Source organism: Emydura macquarii, unplaced genomic scaffold (assembly GCF_026122565.2).
Source record: "Emydura macquarii macquarii isolate MOO-44397 ecotype Brisbane River unplaced genomic scaffold, CSIRO-AGI_Emac_v2 contig_2636, whole genome shotgun sequence".
In the NCBI taxonomy this organism is placed as follows: domain Eukaryota; kingdom Metazoa; phylum Chordata; order Testudines; family Chelidae; genus Emydura; species Emydura macquarii.
This window is the reverse complement of record NW_027132773.1, coordinates 23,534,221-23,555,901: the sequence shown is the minus strand read 5'-3', so window position 1 is coordinate 23,555,901 and position 21,681 is coordinate 23,534,221. Positions and strand designations below refer to the sequence as shown.

The window sequence follows — 21,681 nt, the reverse complement described above, 5'->3', positions numbered from 1 at the left end:
GCTGGCTGGCTGGCCTTCCCCCACATTTCCTCTCTATTCTCCCTCCTTTATAGCTGGGATTGTTTTCTTTATTGGTCACACCTGTGGGTGTATAGCTCCATGACTGGCAGTTTCATACCTGTGGGTGCATGTCTCCAAGACAGGCAGTTCTGGCAGCTGCGTGGGGGTGTGGTCAGTCAGATTGCCTGTAAACAGGAAAGACTGTCCTCTCCCTTCTGCCTCTATGCTCAGTATGGGGATTGTAAACTCCATTACAGCCTTATATTACTGCTCAGCAGATAAAACCAGAACTGTAACTAGAGCTAATTTTTAAAAATAAATCACAGTGTAAATTAGGATAATTATAACATTTAATGGGGAAAAAACCTACTCTTGGGTAAATGTGACCTGAAAATAAACCTGTAAGGTCAGCAGGAAGTAGAGAACAAAACAGGTTAGATTAGATTACATTGATAAGGAGCTGCAAACTTTGTTGCCTTGCCAAGAGCACCTGTTCATGCAGCCCAAGGGAAGATTCACTTCTTTTTCTAGATGTTAAAAAGCATGAAATAAAACAAAGATATTTTTCCCTCAGAAAAGGTACAGGCAACAAGTAGAGCAAATGTAATCCTACTACTAAACAAGAAGTGTTGTGTAATCCACTGAATGATAATACAGTATGATCAACCTAGGATTAATATGGTAGTAGTTGGGAGTTGTAATTATAGATTTAAGGCCAAATCCTGCAGTGCTGATGCAAATAAAATTCCTACTGCAGTATTTAGCCCCTTTGTTAAAAAATATTCAATAAAATGGAACTCTTGTGGACTTTTGGATGTGCATAAAAACTCCAGTGATGGAAGCAGAATTTGCCTGGAATGGGTGTGGTCTACTGAGATATCACAGTATTCAAAGAGTTAAGTAAACATATCACATATCACCACTTTCTAAAAACCTGAATGGATTAAGTGATGTATATATAGCAGCCTGGAATTACTCTTATTTATAACTTTCATATCCGAAGTTTTCCTGCCTGCTATATATACACCAAACTAGTGAAAGTTCATAAGGTTTCACATAATTTACCTATCTTTTGTTGCTCTATGACTTCTCAAGTCAGAGGAAGCAACAAGCTTGGTCTTAAAAGCATAAAGGAGCAGAATAGGTTAGATTGTAAGCGCCTTGGGGCAGGGGCCTTCTCATCCTCTCTGCTTAGCACCATGCATGCTGATGGTGCTCAAAAAATAATAAATGGTTGTGTCCCTGTTCCTCCAGCCCGGCGTCTATGACAGTGTTTCTCAACCTTTTTGATACCAGGGACCGGTTTCCTATACTGGGTCAGGGAGATCTCAGGCTTCCCATATTGTATCAGAGAAATATCAGGGACTGCTGCTGGTCCATGGACCGGTCGTTGGGAAACACTGGTCTATGGAATGCTATACCTTTTGGGATGAGAAATGCATCAGATCAGGAATGTGTTTAAAAGAACTTAAAGATATTTTTATGTGTAAACACATTTTGCACGATAGCATGATTTGATTTTCTTTTAAAAATATCATCTGTGGTAACTAGAGATGGGACCAACCTGTGAAGTTCAGATCTGGATCCAAATTTCCCCCAAAATGTTTAAATCTAGGCTTTTTATAAAAATAGACCTCAGCCACAGTGCTTGAATCCAGACTCTAAAAGCCTAAAGAGGTTCTGATTTGGCCCATCTCTTTTTCATAGTGTTTCCTGTATTGTGTTTGTGAAGCATTTAGAATGATAGATCATCATCAGCTCCTGTTTCCAACTCTAAGGATGGATAGAGCTGACTTCTGTCAGTTTCTTGGCTTGGGTAAGCAGCTAGAATGCCAGTCACTTCCAGGTTATGCCCATTTCAGAGATGGGGAACTGAGGCACAGAGAGGTTGGGTGACTTGCCCAATCTCACACAGGAAGTCTGTAACATAGCAGGGGCATGAACCCAGTCTCTCATATCCTAGGCTTGTGCCTTAACCACCAGACCATCCTCCCTGTCAAAATTGTATATCACAGCTGCAAAAATATAAATTACAATGACAAATTTTCATGAAACACACCTGCAAATCTGAGTGTGCATACAGTAGTTCCCATGGGGAAAACTGGTGTGTACATGAATAAATCTATTCTTCCAGTAACTAATGGTTTGTCATGGCCCTGGCTAGGCTACCCCTTCTGGGATCCTTTTCCAATCTCTCACATGCATCCCTTTTATGTAACTGGCCCATGCCTCCACTTTTTTTTGGCATGGGATCCTACAATCCAACCATTCTCTGACTGACTCTCCAAGTTACAGCCCTTGGCTGCTAACCATAATACCTAGAAGGCCCAACAGGCTTGGTACCTGCAGGAATTTCCAATCAGGAGCATGTGGACAGTAGCAGGATATAGTGACATAGAAGCAGCTTCTTCAAAATAAAGTATGATTTATTTTGCCAAAAGGTGCATAGCACTCAGACAAATGGATTTAAAACAACAGAGAGACATATACATACTGTCTTATCTATGCTTGGCATTACCCTCAAGCCACTAGGAAGACATGACTTTTCCTACTTGCATTCTCTTGGGGCGCACAAGTTACAACCTGCTTGCTGCAGACCCTGACTCTTCATCATCTGGCTTTAGCAGCTGACAACATCCCCTGCCCTCTCTTAGGGGAGATCTTTTACTGATCATTGTCTTTTGATCTCCTTGTTCTCAGCCATAGCAAAACAGCCATGTAACCAGGATTGGGACAGAGGAGTCGACTCTTCACACCTGATAATCTGTCTGATTATTGTCTCTGAGTGTGTGTTAGGATGCTCCTTACCTAGGCCATAGAGTTGCCTTTCCTGCCTGGTTATCCTAACACCTCCTTGTTGATTTAATTCCATAACAAGCAACACATTATAAACACAGAGAGGCACAAACAATATTCATAAAAATAGTACAAATATTTCCTAGCTCCCCTCAGATATCTAAACTGTGAACATCTGAGAATGAAGGAGCCATTATATCAGTCTATAATATCTGCAGACGCAGGCCCAGCTTAACCAATGTGTACTTGGTTCATTTACACTGGGCCCCCATCTCAGGGGAGCCCCCGGTCACCAGTTTTGTGTGGATGGTGGTGTGACCTAGCACATAGGGTTGCAACACTGCATCTGTCATGATGTGGGGAGGTTGGGCCAACTGAGTGAGTGGCATTACGATCTGGTACATGGAGTCTCAGTATCACTCAGGTTTGTCCTGGCCACCCCTTAGTCATGATGGTGAGGAAGTGGGGAGTGGCCAGGCCAAAACTGAGTAAAGATGTGGGGTCCCAATTTCTACAGTGTATAGGGCCCCAAAATTCTTTAATCTGGCACTGTGCCGTTGCTTACCGTACTGGACTGGTAGTGCATTCTAGTTTAACGTAATATGGTAGCTTCTATGTGTAAGAATAGGCTAGCCCATTCTGCAAATAATTGCTTTAATATAATCCAGGGCATGCATAGTACAATCAAATAAATGCAGAGTACAAGGGCAATATTACTATCTAACAACAACAAAAAATAAAAAAGACAGTAGTATTTACTGAAAATTATATCTCCTCCTTTAGGGGCAACTCGAATAACTCAGTCTCCAGGGCCCATCCAGGGCTCTATAATGAGTCTATTGATTAGAGCAAAGCAAAGTGGTGAGTTTGTGAAGTGGAAGCTGGAATTAAACACTATCAAACTCATCTTATTAAAGGCCACCAAACATCCATTAGATAGAAACAACCTCCAGTCCCTACAGGTGAAAGGCTGTTTAGTCTATATCAATATCCTATGGCAGCCAGCCCTCCAATAAGTTAACTTAACGGGCTCCTTAAAGTTGGTTGTTATTTTCTATGTGGACTAGCTCCAAGAGAGGGAAGTCACACAAACTTTGCAAAGGGGTTATGCTACTATTGTTGTTGAGCTACACTGGCAGGTAGGACTCCAAAACAGCAAGCATGCAAACATCTTTGAAGGAGCTATTTTGTTCTCCAGAATATAGACTTTAAAAAAGTCTCTAGCTGTTATGGGTGGGAAGAAAACCTCAAAAATGTGAACCTTGATGATTCTAAAAGAGCCTGGAGCAATAGCACTGAGAGGCTTGAACTGCTCCATTCATCTCAGTGAAATGCTAACTCAGATGCCCAGTAATCATAATCATAAATTTAAATGTCAGCATTGTTAAATATTTCATTCCTCAGCTAAGAAAGGAGGGTCACAGATCTAAACAAGTTATTATGAGTGGTCTCCTTTTGTTGTCACAAGCAGGTGGCTCTTTAGCGGATTTATTATTTCCCCCCAATTAAGGAGGAGACAAGCTCAAAGGCACCTAGCAACGCACAGGAACATATTCAAGCCCCCAGAAGAGGCACTAAGATCAAGGAACCCAGTAGAGCCCTGGCAACTGCCCAGTGAATATCCTGAACACTGCACAGGCTACCGTGAAAGGTGTCTCATTTTGGCTATTTGCCTCGGCAGTTTACTTTGTAGGTGACATTTCGCCAATCTCACTCTGCTGACAGGGCTGTGTGTGTCAGGAAGCTAAATAGGAGATATTCACTTGGGAAATCAAAGGGCTCTTCACCCCCACTAAAACCACACACCATTTTTTTTTAAACCCTTACATTTCTGATCACATGCAAATGATCGTAAATTTGCCTATTTTCCCCATGATAGCGATTAAGTGTTCCCATTTACTTCCCTCCTCCCCCGAAAAGTGGCAATATTAAGTGCTCGATCCGGGGTTTTGTGATATTGTTGCATTGGGGTTGGGATTGTCTTTTTTTTTTTTTTTTTTTTGGTGGAGTAGGAGCGGCTGCAGTCTCTATTCAGCCAGCGGAACTGGGGGAAGGCGAAAGTTGGCTGGACCGGTCCAGGATCTAGGCGCCGGATCCGTGTTTTTGCGGCGCTGCTGTACCGGTGGCAGGGCTTTTTTTCCCTTGTACACCGGGACCCAACATCAGCAGCAGGATGCAGGTGGTGGTGGTGGTGGCGGCTTTCATCTTTTTTGCTTTCTAGGAGACGCGGGCTGAGCAGTGCTGGACAGGGCAGGGCAGGAGCGAGCGGAGCGACAGGCAAGGCAGCGCCGCGCGCCGAGCCCGGGCCGAACGCGGAGCCCCATTAACATTCCGTCCCACGTGCTGCTTGTTGTAGGCGCTACAGGTTCCCCACCTGTGCGGCGCGGCAGCCGCCGCCGGCGGGCGGAGCCAGCCCGCCCACCGCACGGAGAGAAGTGACAGGCCGGCCGGGGCTCTGATAGGAGCGGTCCGGAGCAATTCCCAAGGCAACCCAAGCTCGACCCCATTCCCTTCCCCGGCCCCGCCCCCTCCCAGCCGGGAGCGGCTGGGAAATAGGCGGTGTGTAAACTCGACGTGTCCGGAAAGGTGCGCGCCGCTTTTCCTTTCGCTCCGCGCCCGTCCGTAAGCAGGAGCTGCGCTGCCGCCGGCACCATGCTGGACCCGTCCTCCAGCGAAGAGGAGTCCGACGAGCTGGTGGAAGAGGAGAGGCGGGAGGTGCTGGAGGTGGACGTGTCGCCGCGACCCCTGCCGGTTCCCAACCGGGATCCCCGCACTAGGGAGCCGGGGCGCCAGGGCAGCGGCCCCGCCAGACCGGCGAGCCCCAGCCCATCGGTGCTGAGCGAGGGCCGGGAGGAGCAGGAGAGGCTGCAGAAAGAGGAGAGGGAGAAGCGGCTCCGGCTGCAGCTGTATGTGTTCATTGTGAGGTGCATCGCCTACCCGTTCAACGCCAAGCAGCCCACGGACATGGCCCGGAGGCAGCAGAAGGTGAGTCGCCGCGGGCACCGGTCCCCTCAGCCCCTCCCCCCCATGCCTGGCTGCTGGGCGCTGCCCCCCACGCGCCCCTTGCGCCTCTGCTCTTTCCCTCGCCGCTGGATAGTCCGTGAGCTCTTTGTGGTTTCTCTTCTGCACTGCGACCCCCTTCTTGGTGGTAGCAGCAACAGCTGATCGCCGCTGGCAGCCTCAGCCAAGCGTGCCTGCTCAGTCACGGTACACTCCCCGGGACCCCGCTGCAAGTCTCTGAACTGCCCTGAAGTATTAAATCGCCCATAACTACTTCTGAGCACGCCCGAGACCGGGCTTGCGGCACATCGTCTCCCCACCTTTCGTCCGAGGCTCTGCACTGATCGATTCAGTAGTGAAGTGTTTTTGTGTCAGTGGGTCACACCGCACTGCTGAGAGTAATTTCCAGCTCGCTAACAGAGCATGCAGAAGTCTGTTCAGACTATTCTAGGCTGGGCACATCTCTGGTTCCTTCAACAGGTTGATCTCCTTAGTAGACATTTGTTTAATGAGCCTCTGAACGTTTGGGAGGCAGAAAATGCTGTCGTTCAACGGAATTATTAATTTTCACAGATGTGTCTGCAAGGGGAATCAATGTAGTTTGTGTCAGGATTAACAGGATTATTTTTGCATCAGATATTCACTAAAGTAGGTTCCAGGGCATTTTTAAAAAAACAACGTTGGCTTTAGTGGGTGTAGAAAGGAACAGAAGAAAATTGTTTCACAAAGTATAAGTTTTCAGGGTGACAGTTAAATCAGCCTTCAGTGTCAAATATGGATATATAGGATCATTTTATAGTAAAAAATGGAAGACTTGTTAGAAGTCCTAGTCCAGCCTTGGTAGGGTATGATAGATGTCCTCCTTTGAGAGGCAAAACAGATATTAAAGTAACAGTACACTCTGAAAGGTATTTCATGCAAATAATAATGTTCTGACCATGTATAACACCTAAAGATAAATCATGGAAATAATACAAAGGGGAATTGCTTGTGAATGAGACAATACATCTATTTTGTTTCAGTGCAGACTCCAGATACAGAGAGACAATGTCTTAACAACTCAGGGAGTCAATAACATGTGGTTGTTTGCCTTTTATTAAAGGTAGAGCAAAGTTTTACTTGCTGTGCAATATATCTGGGGCAGGCTGCCAAGATAGAATGTTACGCTATGCTCTTAGATTCTTCAGTTGCTCAAAAAATGCTCAGATGTTGAAAAGTTTATTTTAAAATTTGAAATTTTTCACTTGGTTCTGTATGTATGTCATAATCAATTTCCAGAAGAACACTAAGCAAACTCCTGTTAATGACTTCTCTGGAGGCTGATGCAGAAAATCTTTTTAAGTTCAATTTCCAGACAGAATACTTTAGATTCCAATTCTTGAACTTTTTTAAATATGTAATGGCTGTTGGGAAGGAGGATTGTCTGGGAATTGTCTTTTATACAGATTCAAGTCTTCATATACTTCAGAATGTATTTATTTATTTATTTCACAAAATGGTTTGAATTCCACTTTGTTATTTCTGATGGTGGGGCTCTTGTAGCTGTGAAGACTAGTAAACTGTTAGTTTGAGTGTTTATGGTTTTGGGGACATTATGCAGGGTATCAGTATGAATGACTGATACAGGTGGTGGGAGGTTGTCACAAAAATCCAGTCGGCACCAATATACTGTGATGATAGTAACAGCAAGAAAATAGCATATTGTAGTAATTATCTTATTACATTTTGCTTATTTAAACAGAGAAACCCGTGGTCAAGATTTTTTAAAAATGAGTGCCTAAAGTTAGGTTCCTAAATCCATATTTAGGACCCAAATAAGTGGCCTGATTTTTTTAAAAAGTGCTAAGCACCCTGCTGCTCCTATTGACTTCAGCCCTTAAATTAATTGTGTTTTGATGATGATGATCCAAGACAGAACCATATACATGTTGTTGTTAAAGGCATGTGCGAAAGAAGAGCTTGAGGATTTCTGAGGTCAGTATAAGGCACTTACCAGTATTGCAACCAATGTAAAAGTATGATATTTGCTGGATTAATGTGTAGACATTGAGCTGTAAATCACCCAAACTGACATCTCACCTCAAATCAAATGCTATCTGTAGTCTTCACTTCTAAGTGACACTTGACATTCAGTGTACAGTAATGAAAATGGAACAAACTTTCATTTGCGTTAGGAATGTAACTGTGGAATTAAAATGATGTTTTGCAGGGGTGCTGGAACAGTTTTTACAGTGGGGATGCTGAGAGCCATTGAACCAAACTGTAAACCCTGCATATCGGGGTGGCCAAAGTTAGTGACCTCCCTGATACTCACCTCCCTATGGGTCAGAATCTTCTAGCCTGACCACCCTGCCACAGGGCAGAAGCTCCAAGCTCCAAGCTCCTCACCGCAGTCTGGTAGGTGGAGAATTTGGGGGGAGGGGAGAACAGGGGACTCACCAGTTGCACATTAACTGAAAAAGGGCCATGAGCCATGGTTTGGCCACCCCTGCTGTATATAATGGAAACCACTTCAAGCTAGTGATGCAGCAATCCCCCCCCCCTTCCCCCGGCACTCCCAGTTCCAGCACTTATGCTTTATATTTTTAATCAGCCTGAAAAACCTCGTGCTTTTGTAAGAAAGAAAAATATGCTATTTTTCAGTGTCCGTAACTATTAGAAGTAAGCAACTATCAGATGTTGTTGTTATAATAATCTAGTAAATGTAACATACTTAAAAATACTGTAGAGCTGTTGTTCTAGCTGAGCAGCTGAAGCCTGTTTTATTTATCAGGAATTTTCTGAATTGTAAACACACCTGTTTTCAGTACAAGCCTCATCATCATTTACAATGCTGTCTGGAACATTACAGAAAGCAATATCCCATTTTGTACTAGGGACAAATTTAAGAGTTAGCCATACATTCAGTTATTTCAAATTACAAATCTATGTAAATTGTTCATTTAATTTATCATTCGTTACTTGGATTATAGTAGGAACCACAGTGTTCTAGGTGTTTTCCAAACATGAAAATCATTGACTCTGCCACAAACAAATCCCATAATTTGAAATAATCCTGAATCTATTTCAAAATTAACCTTTTAAAACTTCATATGTTAATTAAATAAATAACTCCTCAAAGAATATTTAGATATAAATTTTATCTTGATAATTTTCTTGAATTTTCTTTCTTGTCCAAAAAATCTTTAGATATTTGTGCACTTGGAAAATCAAACATCATCTTGAACTCTTTGGATATTGATAATCAGAGCCACTAAACAGCTTGGAATGTTGTCACTTTTAAAACAGAGTATTGGATAACCTATTTGAAAATGCCATTGATCTCCTTTTTATTATTTGAAATATATAGTACAATGGGCTGCTCTTTTATGTGTGAGGCTAAATACTGTAGACAGCTCCTGCTGTATTTATTCCTTTCTTCTCCTGGTACACAAGCTGATTAATTTAGTTGTTAATAATATGTAGGGCTTTGCTTACCTTACTATTTCTTTACCTTCTAGACTCTCTTCCTATCCTTCCTGTAACATGCTCTCTTTTGATAGTGTGTTAAGAGATCTCTTTCTGAGACAAGTTACCTCAGGAAGCTTCACTTCCAGGTGGGTGGCTCTGTCTCACATTCCCTTTTCACATTTGGAGAATGTTCTGATTTCTGGCCTTATATGCCTTAAATAATGGGGTGTCTGAAATCCAGACGTGTTTACAAGTGAACATCATGCTTGTGCAAAGCTCCACAACTTGTATGTCCTGGATAGCAAGTGTGCAAGATCCTGCCAATGTACCTCAGCCCTGACTAAGAGAGTCATAGATTTTTAAGATTAGAAGGAACGATTGTGATTAAAACCAGCATTATCCCCATTTTACAAATAGATTGTCTGTTTCTCAGTTCTCTAAGTGACTTGTCTAAGGTCAGACAGGAAATCTGTGATGGAATTGTAAAATGAGCCAAGATCTCCAGAGTCCCAGTACAGTTCCCCAACCACAAGACCATCCTTGAACTCTTTTACAGATGTTTAGTGTCACTTGGAATGATGATTTCTGTGGTCCTGTCCATAGGGAACTGGACTGAGACCATCTCATCATGTCATTTAACATAGACCACTAAACAGTTTATGTGGTGTCCACTTGTGGTCACTAATGATTGGGAAGGATTTGAGCCAGTGATCTACATGTGAGAAAAACTCCAGATGCTGGCACCATCTCAGTCTTCCCGAAGACGAGAGCTCTTGAAGCTGTGCACTATCAGGAATCTTTTTGCTTGAAGGCTTCTAGCACTCTTGAAGATGATAAACTAAAAAGAGGTTAGATAATTTATTAGTCTTTGATCATTTTTTTTTCTGATAATTCAGTATTAGTATGTTGCTGAGCAAATGCTGCCAGATGTGCCAGACTGTTTGCTACTTTTTGTAATGTGGAATATATTATCCAGTAGGGAACATGCCGGAAATTACATATTAAACTACAACCTCAGTCTGAACGGAAACAATATCTGTGAGGAGATGACTTTAAAAAAAACCAACCAAACAAACAAAAAAAACCCACAAAGTGCATTGAAACTCTTTCTATGGCATCCTGAGACCACAATGCTTAATTTATAGGCTGATGTATTAATGAACTCAAACTTTTTTTAAGCGTGATTTGCATTTACTCTCTTTTTTTTCCCCCCCCCCTGTGCAATAGGAAATGAGTTCAGCTGGTTTATGATGAACAGGAAACAAAAAGTAAAATAAAATATTAAAGTGTTTTATATAAGAACTGCCATATGGATCAGATTAATGGTTCGTCTAATCTAGTAACCTGCTTTTGATTGTATAATTTACTGTAATTTCATCCCTTAATTTTATTTAAGCAGAAGATATGTAAGAAAAATAGCAATTAAATAGATGTTACATAATCCTGCAGATCAATGTTAAATAATCTGGCTCTAGGTGGAATCCTACCACCCCATCCTTTTATTGCCTAATTACCCCTAAACTAAAGCAAATTGCAAGGGGAAGAATCCATGTTAAACGTCTCAATTTCTCTAAAAATGTTTAACAGAAAAATACTTCTGGAGTGGTCCATTTTAAGGTGCTCAGCCTCTGTACTCCATTCAAGATCAGCAAGACCTGTCTTTTGCTTGAGACAACAGTTAAAATAATGGTCAAATGTTCTAAAAAGGTTTAAGTGTTAAGTTGGAGGCTCTGTAACACAGACAGGTAGGAAGTCCTCAAGGGATCAGGACAGGGTTGCAACCTTTTGCTAGAAGTGCTGAGTGTATTCCATACATAATGTCATGTGTAAATAAACATTAGGGTAGATCATGCCAAATTTATTGTAGAAGAGGGAATGAGGTAATGAAAAGTTTCAGTAGTCGTTTCTGCATTCCATTGTTGTCTATCAATGTACATGCCACCATTGTAGCATTTGAGCATCTGATTATTCTCCCCCAACTCCCTAGTGAGGGAGGGCTGGATTATCACCTTCATTTTTACAGATGTGAAGTTGAAGAACGGTGAGATCAAATGATTTTTTTCCCCCTCAAGTTGACACAGGAAGTCTTCAGCAGAGCCAGAGCTGAATATAGGCCTCCTGACTATCAGTGTAGCCTTCTGGTTAAGGCACTATCTTTCCAGTGGATATTTTGCGAACACTCAACCACATGCTTCTCCAGTCATCTTGGACTGTTAATGTGTCACCAGTGTACATAAGTGTATTGAATGTGGCGTTCCATTTACTATGAGCAATGAAGCCTAGTCTAAAGCAAATTGTGATTTATTTTTTTTGTTCTTTGTTCCTGAGAATCCAACGAAGTATATTCTGATGCCTTTCTTCTTTCCCAGCCCCTCCTCCCATCCCCCCAAAAATATACAGCTGAGTCAATTTATATTCAGAAAGATCATAGAATAAAGTATGTAAACAGAAATGGATTGTTCTGTAAACTGTTTTCAGTCTAGAAAGAATTCTGTTTTTAAAAATGCATACTCCATGAGGATTAGATTGCTCCCATGAATACATTTTTGTACTACTTGAGTGGTGAAAGGCTGTGTGACAATTATAGTGCTCAATTTTATTCATGGACTACATGCCGGAGGAATGTTCTCTGTCTGGCTGATGCATCAGGAGGAGAGTTTGTGAGTAAACAGAGGACTGTAAAGTGTTAAAATTCAGTGCCTGAAAGGATATCACACCATGGCTTTTTTCCTGCATATTTATAATTTTATTTTAATAATCAACATATACATACAGTAGAAATCTAAGCAGGGGGGGAAATTAAAAAAATCAGTAAGAAAAACCTTACTAAAACCAAAGAGAGAAATATTCCAATACAGGATATGAAGTCATAAATCACCAGGAGTTGTTAATTAAACAATGACTTTAACTGATTATAAAGAATGGGCACTAATTTAGCTGGCTGCTTTAAAACCAAAATTAAATCAGTCTAAAGTCTGAATCAGAACAAGCAAAAAAAAAAAAAACTATTCCAAATAGTATATGACTGACATTTTGTATTTTTCACTTGCAAATTAGGTAGGTGGGGACATAACCAAACAAACCCACAAATGAGTACATCAGAAACACAGATTACCACTCAAAGCAGGGAACGTGGAATTCAATAATTCATTCTCAGCTGAATCCCACAAGCTTCCTTTCCCCTGTTTTTTCATTCTTCTTGGATTTTATCATTAATAGAAAATTTATTATTATAATTTATTATAAATCTCCAAGCAACTATCAGGAAAAAATTAGCAAGAAACAAAAACCATGGTGTCAATCCCCAGGGAACAAACTGTATTGTCAGATTTTTACTTTTAGGTCTCTTTTGCCCCAGCAATATCTGGAAATGTTTCTTCCCCCCTGATGCAAACTATCTCTTTTGATGCTTCCAGGCCTCCTTCATATGATGGTCTCAGACCAAAGTACAGGTAAATGTGAAAGTAACCACAAAGCCAATTTTGATGTTGACTGAAGAGGTAATTCAGAGGAAGAAGTACATTGCAAAGAATTCTCATGCTCCCTGCCAAGGCAGATCAAACTTAATCAGAAATGGTTTCTATCAAGAGAGGTAAAATGCAACATTGATCTTCTCTCTCTATACCCTCAGGGAGAGCTAACACTCCCAAATTACAGCTCTTAAAATGATTTCCCACCATGTTTTTATTTTTGATGAAACTGAGGCTTATCTTTTACAAGCAACCCACGGCCCTATCTTGATGGGCAAAATGTTTATTTACTTTCAGTCTTCTTAGATCCAGTTAGTATACCATGATTTGATAAGCCCTGTGAATGCGCAAGATGCAGGCTTCACATGTGTTTAAAGGCTTTTCAATTGTGTTGTGCTAACATTACTGAAAAATTCATTCTTTTTGTCCATCAAAAAAGGCTTTGGGGTTTTAGAATTTTTTCTTAGACTTGTCTGCACTAGTAAAATTACTCATTCAGGGCGATGGATGTCAGCCATGGATGGGGCTGAAGAAATACTGAAAGCTGTTTAATAGCAATTGGAGCCAGTGACAAGCAGTGTCCGGCCCCATTTCAGAGAATGGTGATTAAAGCAGAACTTTGTCAGGTAAAACGGCCCTCCTGTTTATCCAGCTCAGCATCAGTCACTTGTGGCTTGGTCAACAGTTTATAATAGTCTAGGTGCTAGAAAAAAACCAAATACATTGGTAAGGTATCAAATGCAAAGAGTGATAGGCCTGGCGAGCTAGAAGATTGGCAACTATTGTATGTTTTACTTGCACAATTGCAAGCTTTTTAATTTGGTCAGTTTTTGCCTTTTTATGTTTAATAACATCTCTATGGTCGCCGCCATCAGTTTGACTTATCTGGATCAACTGAGCGGTCAGTGAACACCCGCTCAGTCGATCCAGAAGTAGATGTTATTAATCCACCCCTGCAAGTGGCGCAGTGCAGTGAAGACGGCGCACAGAAGAGAAGCACAGCAGTCGACGTGAGTTACGCAAGTTCTTTGCGTACTTTGCGTAACTCCCATTGACTGCTGCCAAATCGCAGAGGTAAGTGTAGACCAAGGCTGTGTTAGTATGAGGCTCAGGCTAGTGTGTCTAACAGATTTTTAACCACTGTCCAGCTCTGTAAGAGAAAAGAGCATTCCTCTCCTCACTTTCCAGTCCTACGCTCATAGTTTGTGGTTGTTAGAAGAAAATGTGGGAGGAGTCTTTGCAATGTGACCCCTCCCAAAGTCTCCTGGTTGCTGTGATGGGCTTGGGTTTACTACTCCAACCTTACATGAGTTTTCTGGCTACTGTACAAAGGTGTCTATGCTAAACTACCTTTCCCTCGGTGTCTGTTGTAGGTAGTCCTCTCTTGTGACTAGTTCTAGTGCCTATTTATGCCTGGAAATGCTAACAGAAAATTGAAATTGACCAAATTCTTGCCATTCTCACTTATTCCAGTATTTTTCTGAAAAGCAGCTGTGAAGAAGGACTAGATTCTGGTCAGTTCTCACTCTGATACAACTTGGGGTCGGGGGGGGGGGGAATGCATGAGGAGCCATTGAATTGTGTGCAGTGCAACAGATTGCATCAGTTTATGCTCAAGTTCACAATTTGAAGGTTGTCTTGGTTATCATAAGGCTAGAAACTTTTTTTGAAAGAGAGTTTAGGTTCTGTTGAAGTTGATGGCACTTGCCTGAAAGAGCTTGTTACATACTCTGGGCAAGTGGAATTTTCAGTGGAATTGTTACATACTCTGGGCAAGTGGAATTTGCTATTTGTGTTGAAGCTGTTAGAGACCCAATTCAGCAGAGCATTTAAGTGAATGCTTAACTTTAAGCATGACTGCTCACGTGATCAAGTTCAAGAACATACTTAAGTGTTCTGCTGAACTGGGGACAGAAGGAGAATTAAAGGAGGTGTGAGAACCGAAAATACAAATTGAGTTGAGTTTGTTTTTAAACCAGCACATTATTTATTACAATCAGTGGGGCAATTGTGCAAAACCTTTTGCACTATTTCATTTGCATTTTTTTTCTAGAAATTTCATAATGCCTGTACTTAAGAGTCGTTCCATTAAAGCCAGTGGAATTCGGATCAGACTCTGACATGCTCTTTCCAAAAAAGTGAGATCAGTGAATTCAGTAATGTGCCTTTATTATTATAGCGATTGAGAGATGATAGGTAGGGTGGGCATGGGTTGTGAAAGTGAAGACAAATGGAGGGATCCAGAGGCTAACATGCTCAAAGTGGCGGGCTAGGAAAATGATCTTAGCAGCACTATTCACTGAATGGAAATGAGCAGGGCAAGGTTGTATTTATCAAGGCCAGAAAGAAGGATGTAGCAATAGTTGAGATTTCAGATGACAGCCTGGATTAAAGTTTTAGCTGTTTGAATGAATGGAAAAAGTTAGAGGTGTTATGCAGACAGAATCGACAAGATTTAGACCTAGCCTGGGTGTGAGGCTCTAGAGAGAAAAGTATGACTTGAAGATGATACCCAGGTTGTGGGTCTGAGTGATAGGCAGATGCTTGTGTTGTCCTCCGTGATCAAGAAAGGAAAGTGGGGGTGGGCCTGGGTGGAAAGATTAGTGTTTAGCCATGTTGAACTTGAGCTGGTGGCTAGACATCAACCAGCTGTAAGAGAGAGAGGCTAAGGTTTTAGTTTGGACAGAAAGGCAGGTCTGGAGTATAGAAGTAGAACTGTGATTCATCAGAATAGACGACATAGTTGAATTTGTGTTTATGGATGAGATTACCCAGAGAGAAGGAACAAAAGGAGACCAAGGATCAAGCCATGTGGAACACTACTGAAAATGGGAGGGGGTATAAGGAGGATCCTAAGGAGCCATTACAGAAGAAGAAGAACCAGGAGAGGACAGTCACAGAAGTCAAGGGAGGACAAAATTTCAAGAAGAGTATGATAGATGGGCTCACAAGTGGCTTACAGGTCAAGGGGAATAAGAATGGTGTATGAGTTCTGAACTTGAGCTAGAAAGAAGTCATTAGAGATTTTGGCAGAAGTGGATTTCAGTGGAGTGCGAGGGGGGGTGAGGGGGAAGCCAGATTGGAGAGGGTCTAGGCTAGAATTGGAGGACAGGAACTTTAGACAATGATTGTAAACTGTGCTGAGTGAGCTTAGATGAAATGAAAGGTAGATGGGGTGGTAGCTGGAAAGGCAAGTAGGGTCAAGGCTGGGGTTTTTAGGATGGGTATATCTAAAGCAAACTTGTATAGTGGGAGGGAAAGAGCCAAAGGAGAGTGAGAGGTTAAGGAGAAAATTGAGGGAGGGTTGAGAGTGGATATGAGGGAGAGGGGCTGGAATCACTGTGGCAAATGGAGGGGTTAGAGGAGTGGAACAAATGAGAAACATCCACATCTCTGATGGGGAGAGGGAAGGGAAGGGAAGCCAAGAGGAAGGGCAGTCGTTTTTTGTCAGTGTTATCTTGGAATAAATTAGCATGATCCTTTGCAGAGAAAGAAGTGGAGGTTGGAGAAGGGGAGAGTTTGGGGAGTTGTGGCAAAAAGGTGGCTGGGGTTGCAGCTAGGGGATCTAATTATGTTTAGCTAGGAATATGGCAGAACTGAAGGAAAAAGGTGAGAATATAATGGAGGAAGTCACCTGCTCATATGGTTTCCAGCAGGGATGCTCTACAGTATGACAACTGGAGTGGAGGAAGTAGATCTTGGGGCCGATCCAGAACAGGGGGAAGGAGTTGGCAGATGGTTGCAATGGTGGAGATGGGCAAAAGAATCAAGGGAGGAAGAGAGTGAAGCATGAAGAGAATCAATGACAATACCCATGGAAGAAAGGGAAGAGAGGGCAGTATTGAGAGGGCTGAAAGCAGATGAGAAGTTATTAATGCTGATGGACTGGAGGTCATGGAAAGGCCAAGTGAAAGGGCTTAAGAAGAGGGGTTAGTGGGTGATGCTGAATGAGACCACCAAAGTGATGGTTGGAGAGGGGAAACTGAACAACAAAGAGATCAGAGAGAGAGAGAGAGTGGAACTTGATGAAGACCAAATAAAGCAAATGACCCTTTTGGTGAGTGGGACTGTTGAACTAGGGGTGCAGATGGAATGAAACTAAGGTGAGGAAACTAAGGCTCCATCACCCAGTAAACTGAGCCAGCAGAGCAAAAGCATCCCAGCAGCTGGGGAGGGATGGGGAGCTGTCAAGCTGGGACAGGGTTGGTGCCTCAAGGGAAAAGGGGAGAGGAAGCTGCTGCAGAGGGAGGAGAATAACAGGGGACATGTTACTGTGGGATCTTCTCTGTCCAAAACTTTCCCCTACTTGACTGCTGGCTGGAACTTGATAGGGCGGTGGGGGGTGGAATCAGTAGCTTCTTCCTTGGGTGGTTGTATCAAACACAGCTGGGAGTTGAGAAGGACAACTCACAGGCAGCGGTGGCAGTTTCCAGACCCAGCCAGATGCTTGGAGACAAAAGGTTCTGCCTCCTTTCATTTGTTGTTTCATACTTTGCATTAAATATTTCAGATGTCTGGAATTTTTGTACTTCAAAGGTGGTAACCGTGTGCAGATAAGGGGTTGGGTTGGGTCATCAACATGGAAGTTCAGGTCCCTGAGAATGAGTGTGGGAGACTGGGAGGAAAGTTGTACTGTTGCAAAATAATGTACTTGTTTAACTGCTTGTGTGGTTACAAGATGACTTTTTGTGCTTTCATTAAAAATATAAATGAACATATCCAGGCAGTGTATGCCAGATATTTATCTTGATAGCTGTTGCTCAAAAGAACGCCCAGCTTGTGCTTAGTTGTCCTCTATTTCTTCATTAATTTTTGAATGACATATTCAGAGGCCACATAGCAAGACACCGGAGGCTGTTTCTTTGTACGAAAATGTCCTAATATTGTCTTTCTACAGGAACTGTTTGGCATATCAAATATGCATTAAGTGTTAAAATATTAAGATTGGGCAGGTCCTTTATTGTGGTCTCCTTACAGATGAAGTGCCTAGCAAGGCAAAAAAACAAAAATAAAAATCAGCACTAATTTGGGGTGGGGGTTTGGGGAACTTGCTGTGTTACTCTGCTAATATCTGATCTTGGTTGATTTTAGGTTTTCACTTCAAGGAGGAAAGGAGAGTTTATCTTCTTCCTGGGTTGGTTTCTGAGAGTAGCAAAGATTGAGAGAGTACCTGGAAATAAAAAATAACGAGCTTTATTAATGAGCTTAGGCCAGATCATGCAGTCATACTGAGATCACTCTCCCATTAAAATCAGTGAGTGTTTTGCCTGGAGTGAAGACTGCAGGAATTCAGCTCATGGTCTGGAAGGGACCTGAATAGAAGGAAAAGGTTGATGCGTAAGAGTGGTGGTAGGATTACACTATTCATGTTTTTCATTTTATTCATTTATTCAGTGTATTCATTTTATGGTATTAGTATTGTCAACCCCAAAAGTTCAGAAATCATGCTTCAGATGCTCCCCTCCCAAAAATCATGATTGGATCAAAATCATGAGATTGAAGAACTTTTTGTAAAGAACTTTTTCTCAGTTTCTCTGTTTTTGGGTTTCTGAGCTCGTAGAGTGGAATCACTTCATAGTTTCAATCTTTTCTCTGTGGCCCTGAGTCTTTTTAAAAAGGAAAACTTACATTCTGTGGATGCCACAGCTGGAGCTTTAAGAAAAACACCAAATATTGTGAAATGTGATAAAATCACAAGAGCTGGCAACAGGGTACTATATATGTCTTAGTCATTTGTGTTTTCATTGACAACTATAAAATTGAAAAATTGTAAAAATCTACGAGTTACATGTCTGGGATTTTTGCATGTGTAGCACAAAGATAACATACTAATCTATGTTGAAAATCTGATTAGATCCCAACTATTTCAGAAGATGAAAATATTTTTTTCCTCTAGTTTCTTATGTGTGATCCTGTGTGGTGGTGTCTGCCCCCCAACAGTTTTTGAAATAAATGAGGGTGGTCAGCACCTTTGATCGGCCCCATAAAGTGGTAACTTTAAAAAAAAAACAAAAAACTTTGAAAGTAGTGGTTAGAACTTGGCTATCCTTTTTTCTTTGGGAATTGGGAGGGGGATCATTTCTTACAGAAATCATGTTTGCTGTACATTATGCTCCCAGAAAAATAGATCCAAGACTCTTTACATTTATAAGTTGCAATGGAAGGCAGAGTGTCCCAATGGATGGGGCACTAGACTGGGAGTTAAGAGACCTAGCCCTGCTCTACACTGATCTGGCGATTCGGCGGCAGTCGATGGGAGCTACGCAGAGTAGCTTGCGTAACTCCCGTTGACTGCTGTGCTTCCCTTCTGTGGGTTGTCTTCACTGCATTGAACCAACGGGAACCACGTTCCCTTCGACACAGCGCTATGCCACTTGAGGGGGTGGTTTACCAGCGTTGACTTCTGGATCGATTTGAGCGGGTCTTCACTGACCGCTCAATCGATCCAGATAGGTCGATCTGTTGCTGCCATCCGTATAGACATACCCTTAGATTCCATTCCTGGTTCTGCCAATGACCTGAAATAAAACCTTGTGCAAGTCACTTAATCTATTTGAAATATGGACATAATGACTCCTTCATTTCTTTGGTAATGTGATTTGTAAACTATAGATGAAAAGCATTATGGAAAAATGAATTAAATTAGGAAATCAATCATTCACTTGAAATCACTTTCTAGCTAACTAACTTACTGACTTTTGCATGTTTCAAGTCTTTTGTCTAGATATGTGTCACCTGAAGTCCTATATATAATGTAAAAGTCTTTTATTGCTAACTGCTAGTACAACTCAGAGCTCAGTCTGGTACAGGTTTCAGAAGGTTGCTGAGATGTGTTGGCATCAGTTATTGTTTGATAAAAGTTACACAAGATCGATCTTTCATAAGTTTTGCTTTAAATAATGAAGCACATAATAGAAAGCCATTATACAGCTTGTAATATTGTAGTTGAGACACAGGAGGGGAAGGAGAGAGTGTCATGTGCATTCAAGGGCAGAACTGACCACCTTGTACTATTTTCAGAAGCATGTAACTTTTAGAAAGTTGTTTGTCATGCCTGTCCTCTGTCTGAAGACTGTTTCCTTTTCCTTGAAATATTGAGTTAAATTCCTTGACTGTTGGTTTTTTTTTTTTTTTTAAATTACCCAAGCATTTATCAGAGACAGTATGTATAACAAGGTCTTAATTTTTCCCATGTGCTTATTTTTGTACTCTCTTTAAATAAGGAGCATCTTAATTTGTAAAGTTCAACTGTACCATGAACTTTGTCCTCCATTCCTTTGACATGTTTGAAGAAATTCCGATTAGGTATAACTATGCTATAATTACTTGTAAATGACTTACTGTGCACTATAATTTCCTGTGACACTTTTAAGCATCTGCCTTAGTGGTAGGAGGTGTAGAATTCCAGTACCCCATAGCATGAGTGCTGCAGCTCCCTAAGTTGAAAGAGGTGCAAGTGCATTTGTTTAAGTAAGTAAGCATTCAAACGAATACTCCGCTATATGGATGCCTCTAGATAGTCATTACATTTATTTTTCACAGTTCAACATATGATCATTACAATAAACATAAGTGCAGTGCTGTCAGAGGGAGTGGAGGTACAGGACAGTTTGCATGTATGTGTATTTGCATCATCCACTTGGTGGTGGCAGGTTTGTTGTTTTTTTGTTTCTTCCCACCCCGTCCCCCAGCTACTAGATAGTTGTAGCTCTTGTTTTGGAGAGCTGCTGACCACTTTTTTTCTACTTTTCTTTTTTTTTTTTTTTTTTTTTTTTAAATTTTTAATGACAGTGTTGTGGAAAGATGATAGACTTGGAAATCCATGTACTCTCCACTGAGCCTTATCTAGATGTAAGGTTCTGACTCTAGAGTTGAATGGATGGTTCAGTATCTGTGTAAAAGTTGCCAGTTGTCTTCACACTGTAAAACTGAATATATCAGTTTGGGGGAGGGAAAATTTTCAGCCTGGTCAGTAATTGTCGTATTGCTATGGGGCGCTGTTGTGCTAGATTCTGTACAAACACATAAGAAAAGGTTCCTCCCACTAGGAGTACACTCAAGTGTTCCTTTAATTTATGCTTTTCTAGTGTTTCCAGTGTGCTGAATTAGATAGTATGGATAAATGTCCATTAAGGATTAACTTGAGTGGCAGACTTAAATGCAGAGTGTGTGTTTGTGTAAACAGGAAAAAAAAATAAATAAACTACCCATATCTGATGATAAACTTTCTTTAAGATAAGTTAAATCTTAGGCCTAAACTAGTGGACAGAAGCCATTTAATACTACTAGTTTACCATAGTTCTACAATAGTAAAACAAAAGTCTATTAGCCACTTTTTAAAAACAATAATCATGGCTGAAACTCGTCCACATATGGGCCCAATGTTGCAGTCACTTTTTATTGGGCAAAATATCCAGTAACTTGGTTGGAATTTTCCTGAGTAAGGATTGCAGAATGGAGATTTTCATGTTGCAGTCAGCATCTCTTTGCAGTACAGACATTGATAAAACTTGTGGTGAATGGTTTTGCTTCCTTCATTGCATCTGAAAAATGCTCTTACTGAATAGTATCTGCTTTACAGCAGTAGAGGAACTGTAATCCTAATTCAGAAGAAACCTCAATTTAAGTGACTAGATGAAATTCTGCTCTTACAACAGTGCATTGAATGAACAGTGCCTTGTGTTTATATCTGTAAACACATTTGCACATTGTCATTTTGACTTATATGTTGTCTGGTATTTCATTACAATACAGGATAGATTTATAGCTTAGTTATAAAAATTAGCTTTGGGCTGAAGTTTAGCATATGAGTTTTCAGCATGAAAGGCAATTTGTCTTCCAAATTTGGTTTAAATTGGTGACACCCCACCCCCCAACTAAAACAAAATTACTAGTTTAGGGATAGCTGTTTTCCCATTAGATTATGATTTTAATAAAATTCCTTAAATTGTGAAGATAATCTTTC

The 21,681-nt window shown here is 41.3% G+C and overlaps 1 protein-coding gene across 3 annotated transcripts in view; it reads left to right on the top strand.

The window, feature by feature from the left end:
- The first annotated feature begins 4,890 nt into the window (after positions 1-4,890).
- Positions 4,891-21,681, top strand: part of CADPS2 (calcium dependent secretion activator 2) — a 501,284-nt gene continuing 484,493 nt past the window's right edge. For all 3 annotated transcript variants that reach the window (XM_067564292.1, XM_067564291.1, XM_067564293.1), the window contains exon 1: positions 4,891-5,781. In XM_067564292.1, coding sequence (XP_067420393.1) covers positions 5,449-5,781 — 333 coding nt within the window. In that variant the 5' untranslated portion in view covers positions 4,891-5,448. The remainder of the gene's footprint in view (positions 5,782-21,681) is intronic.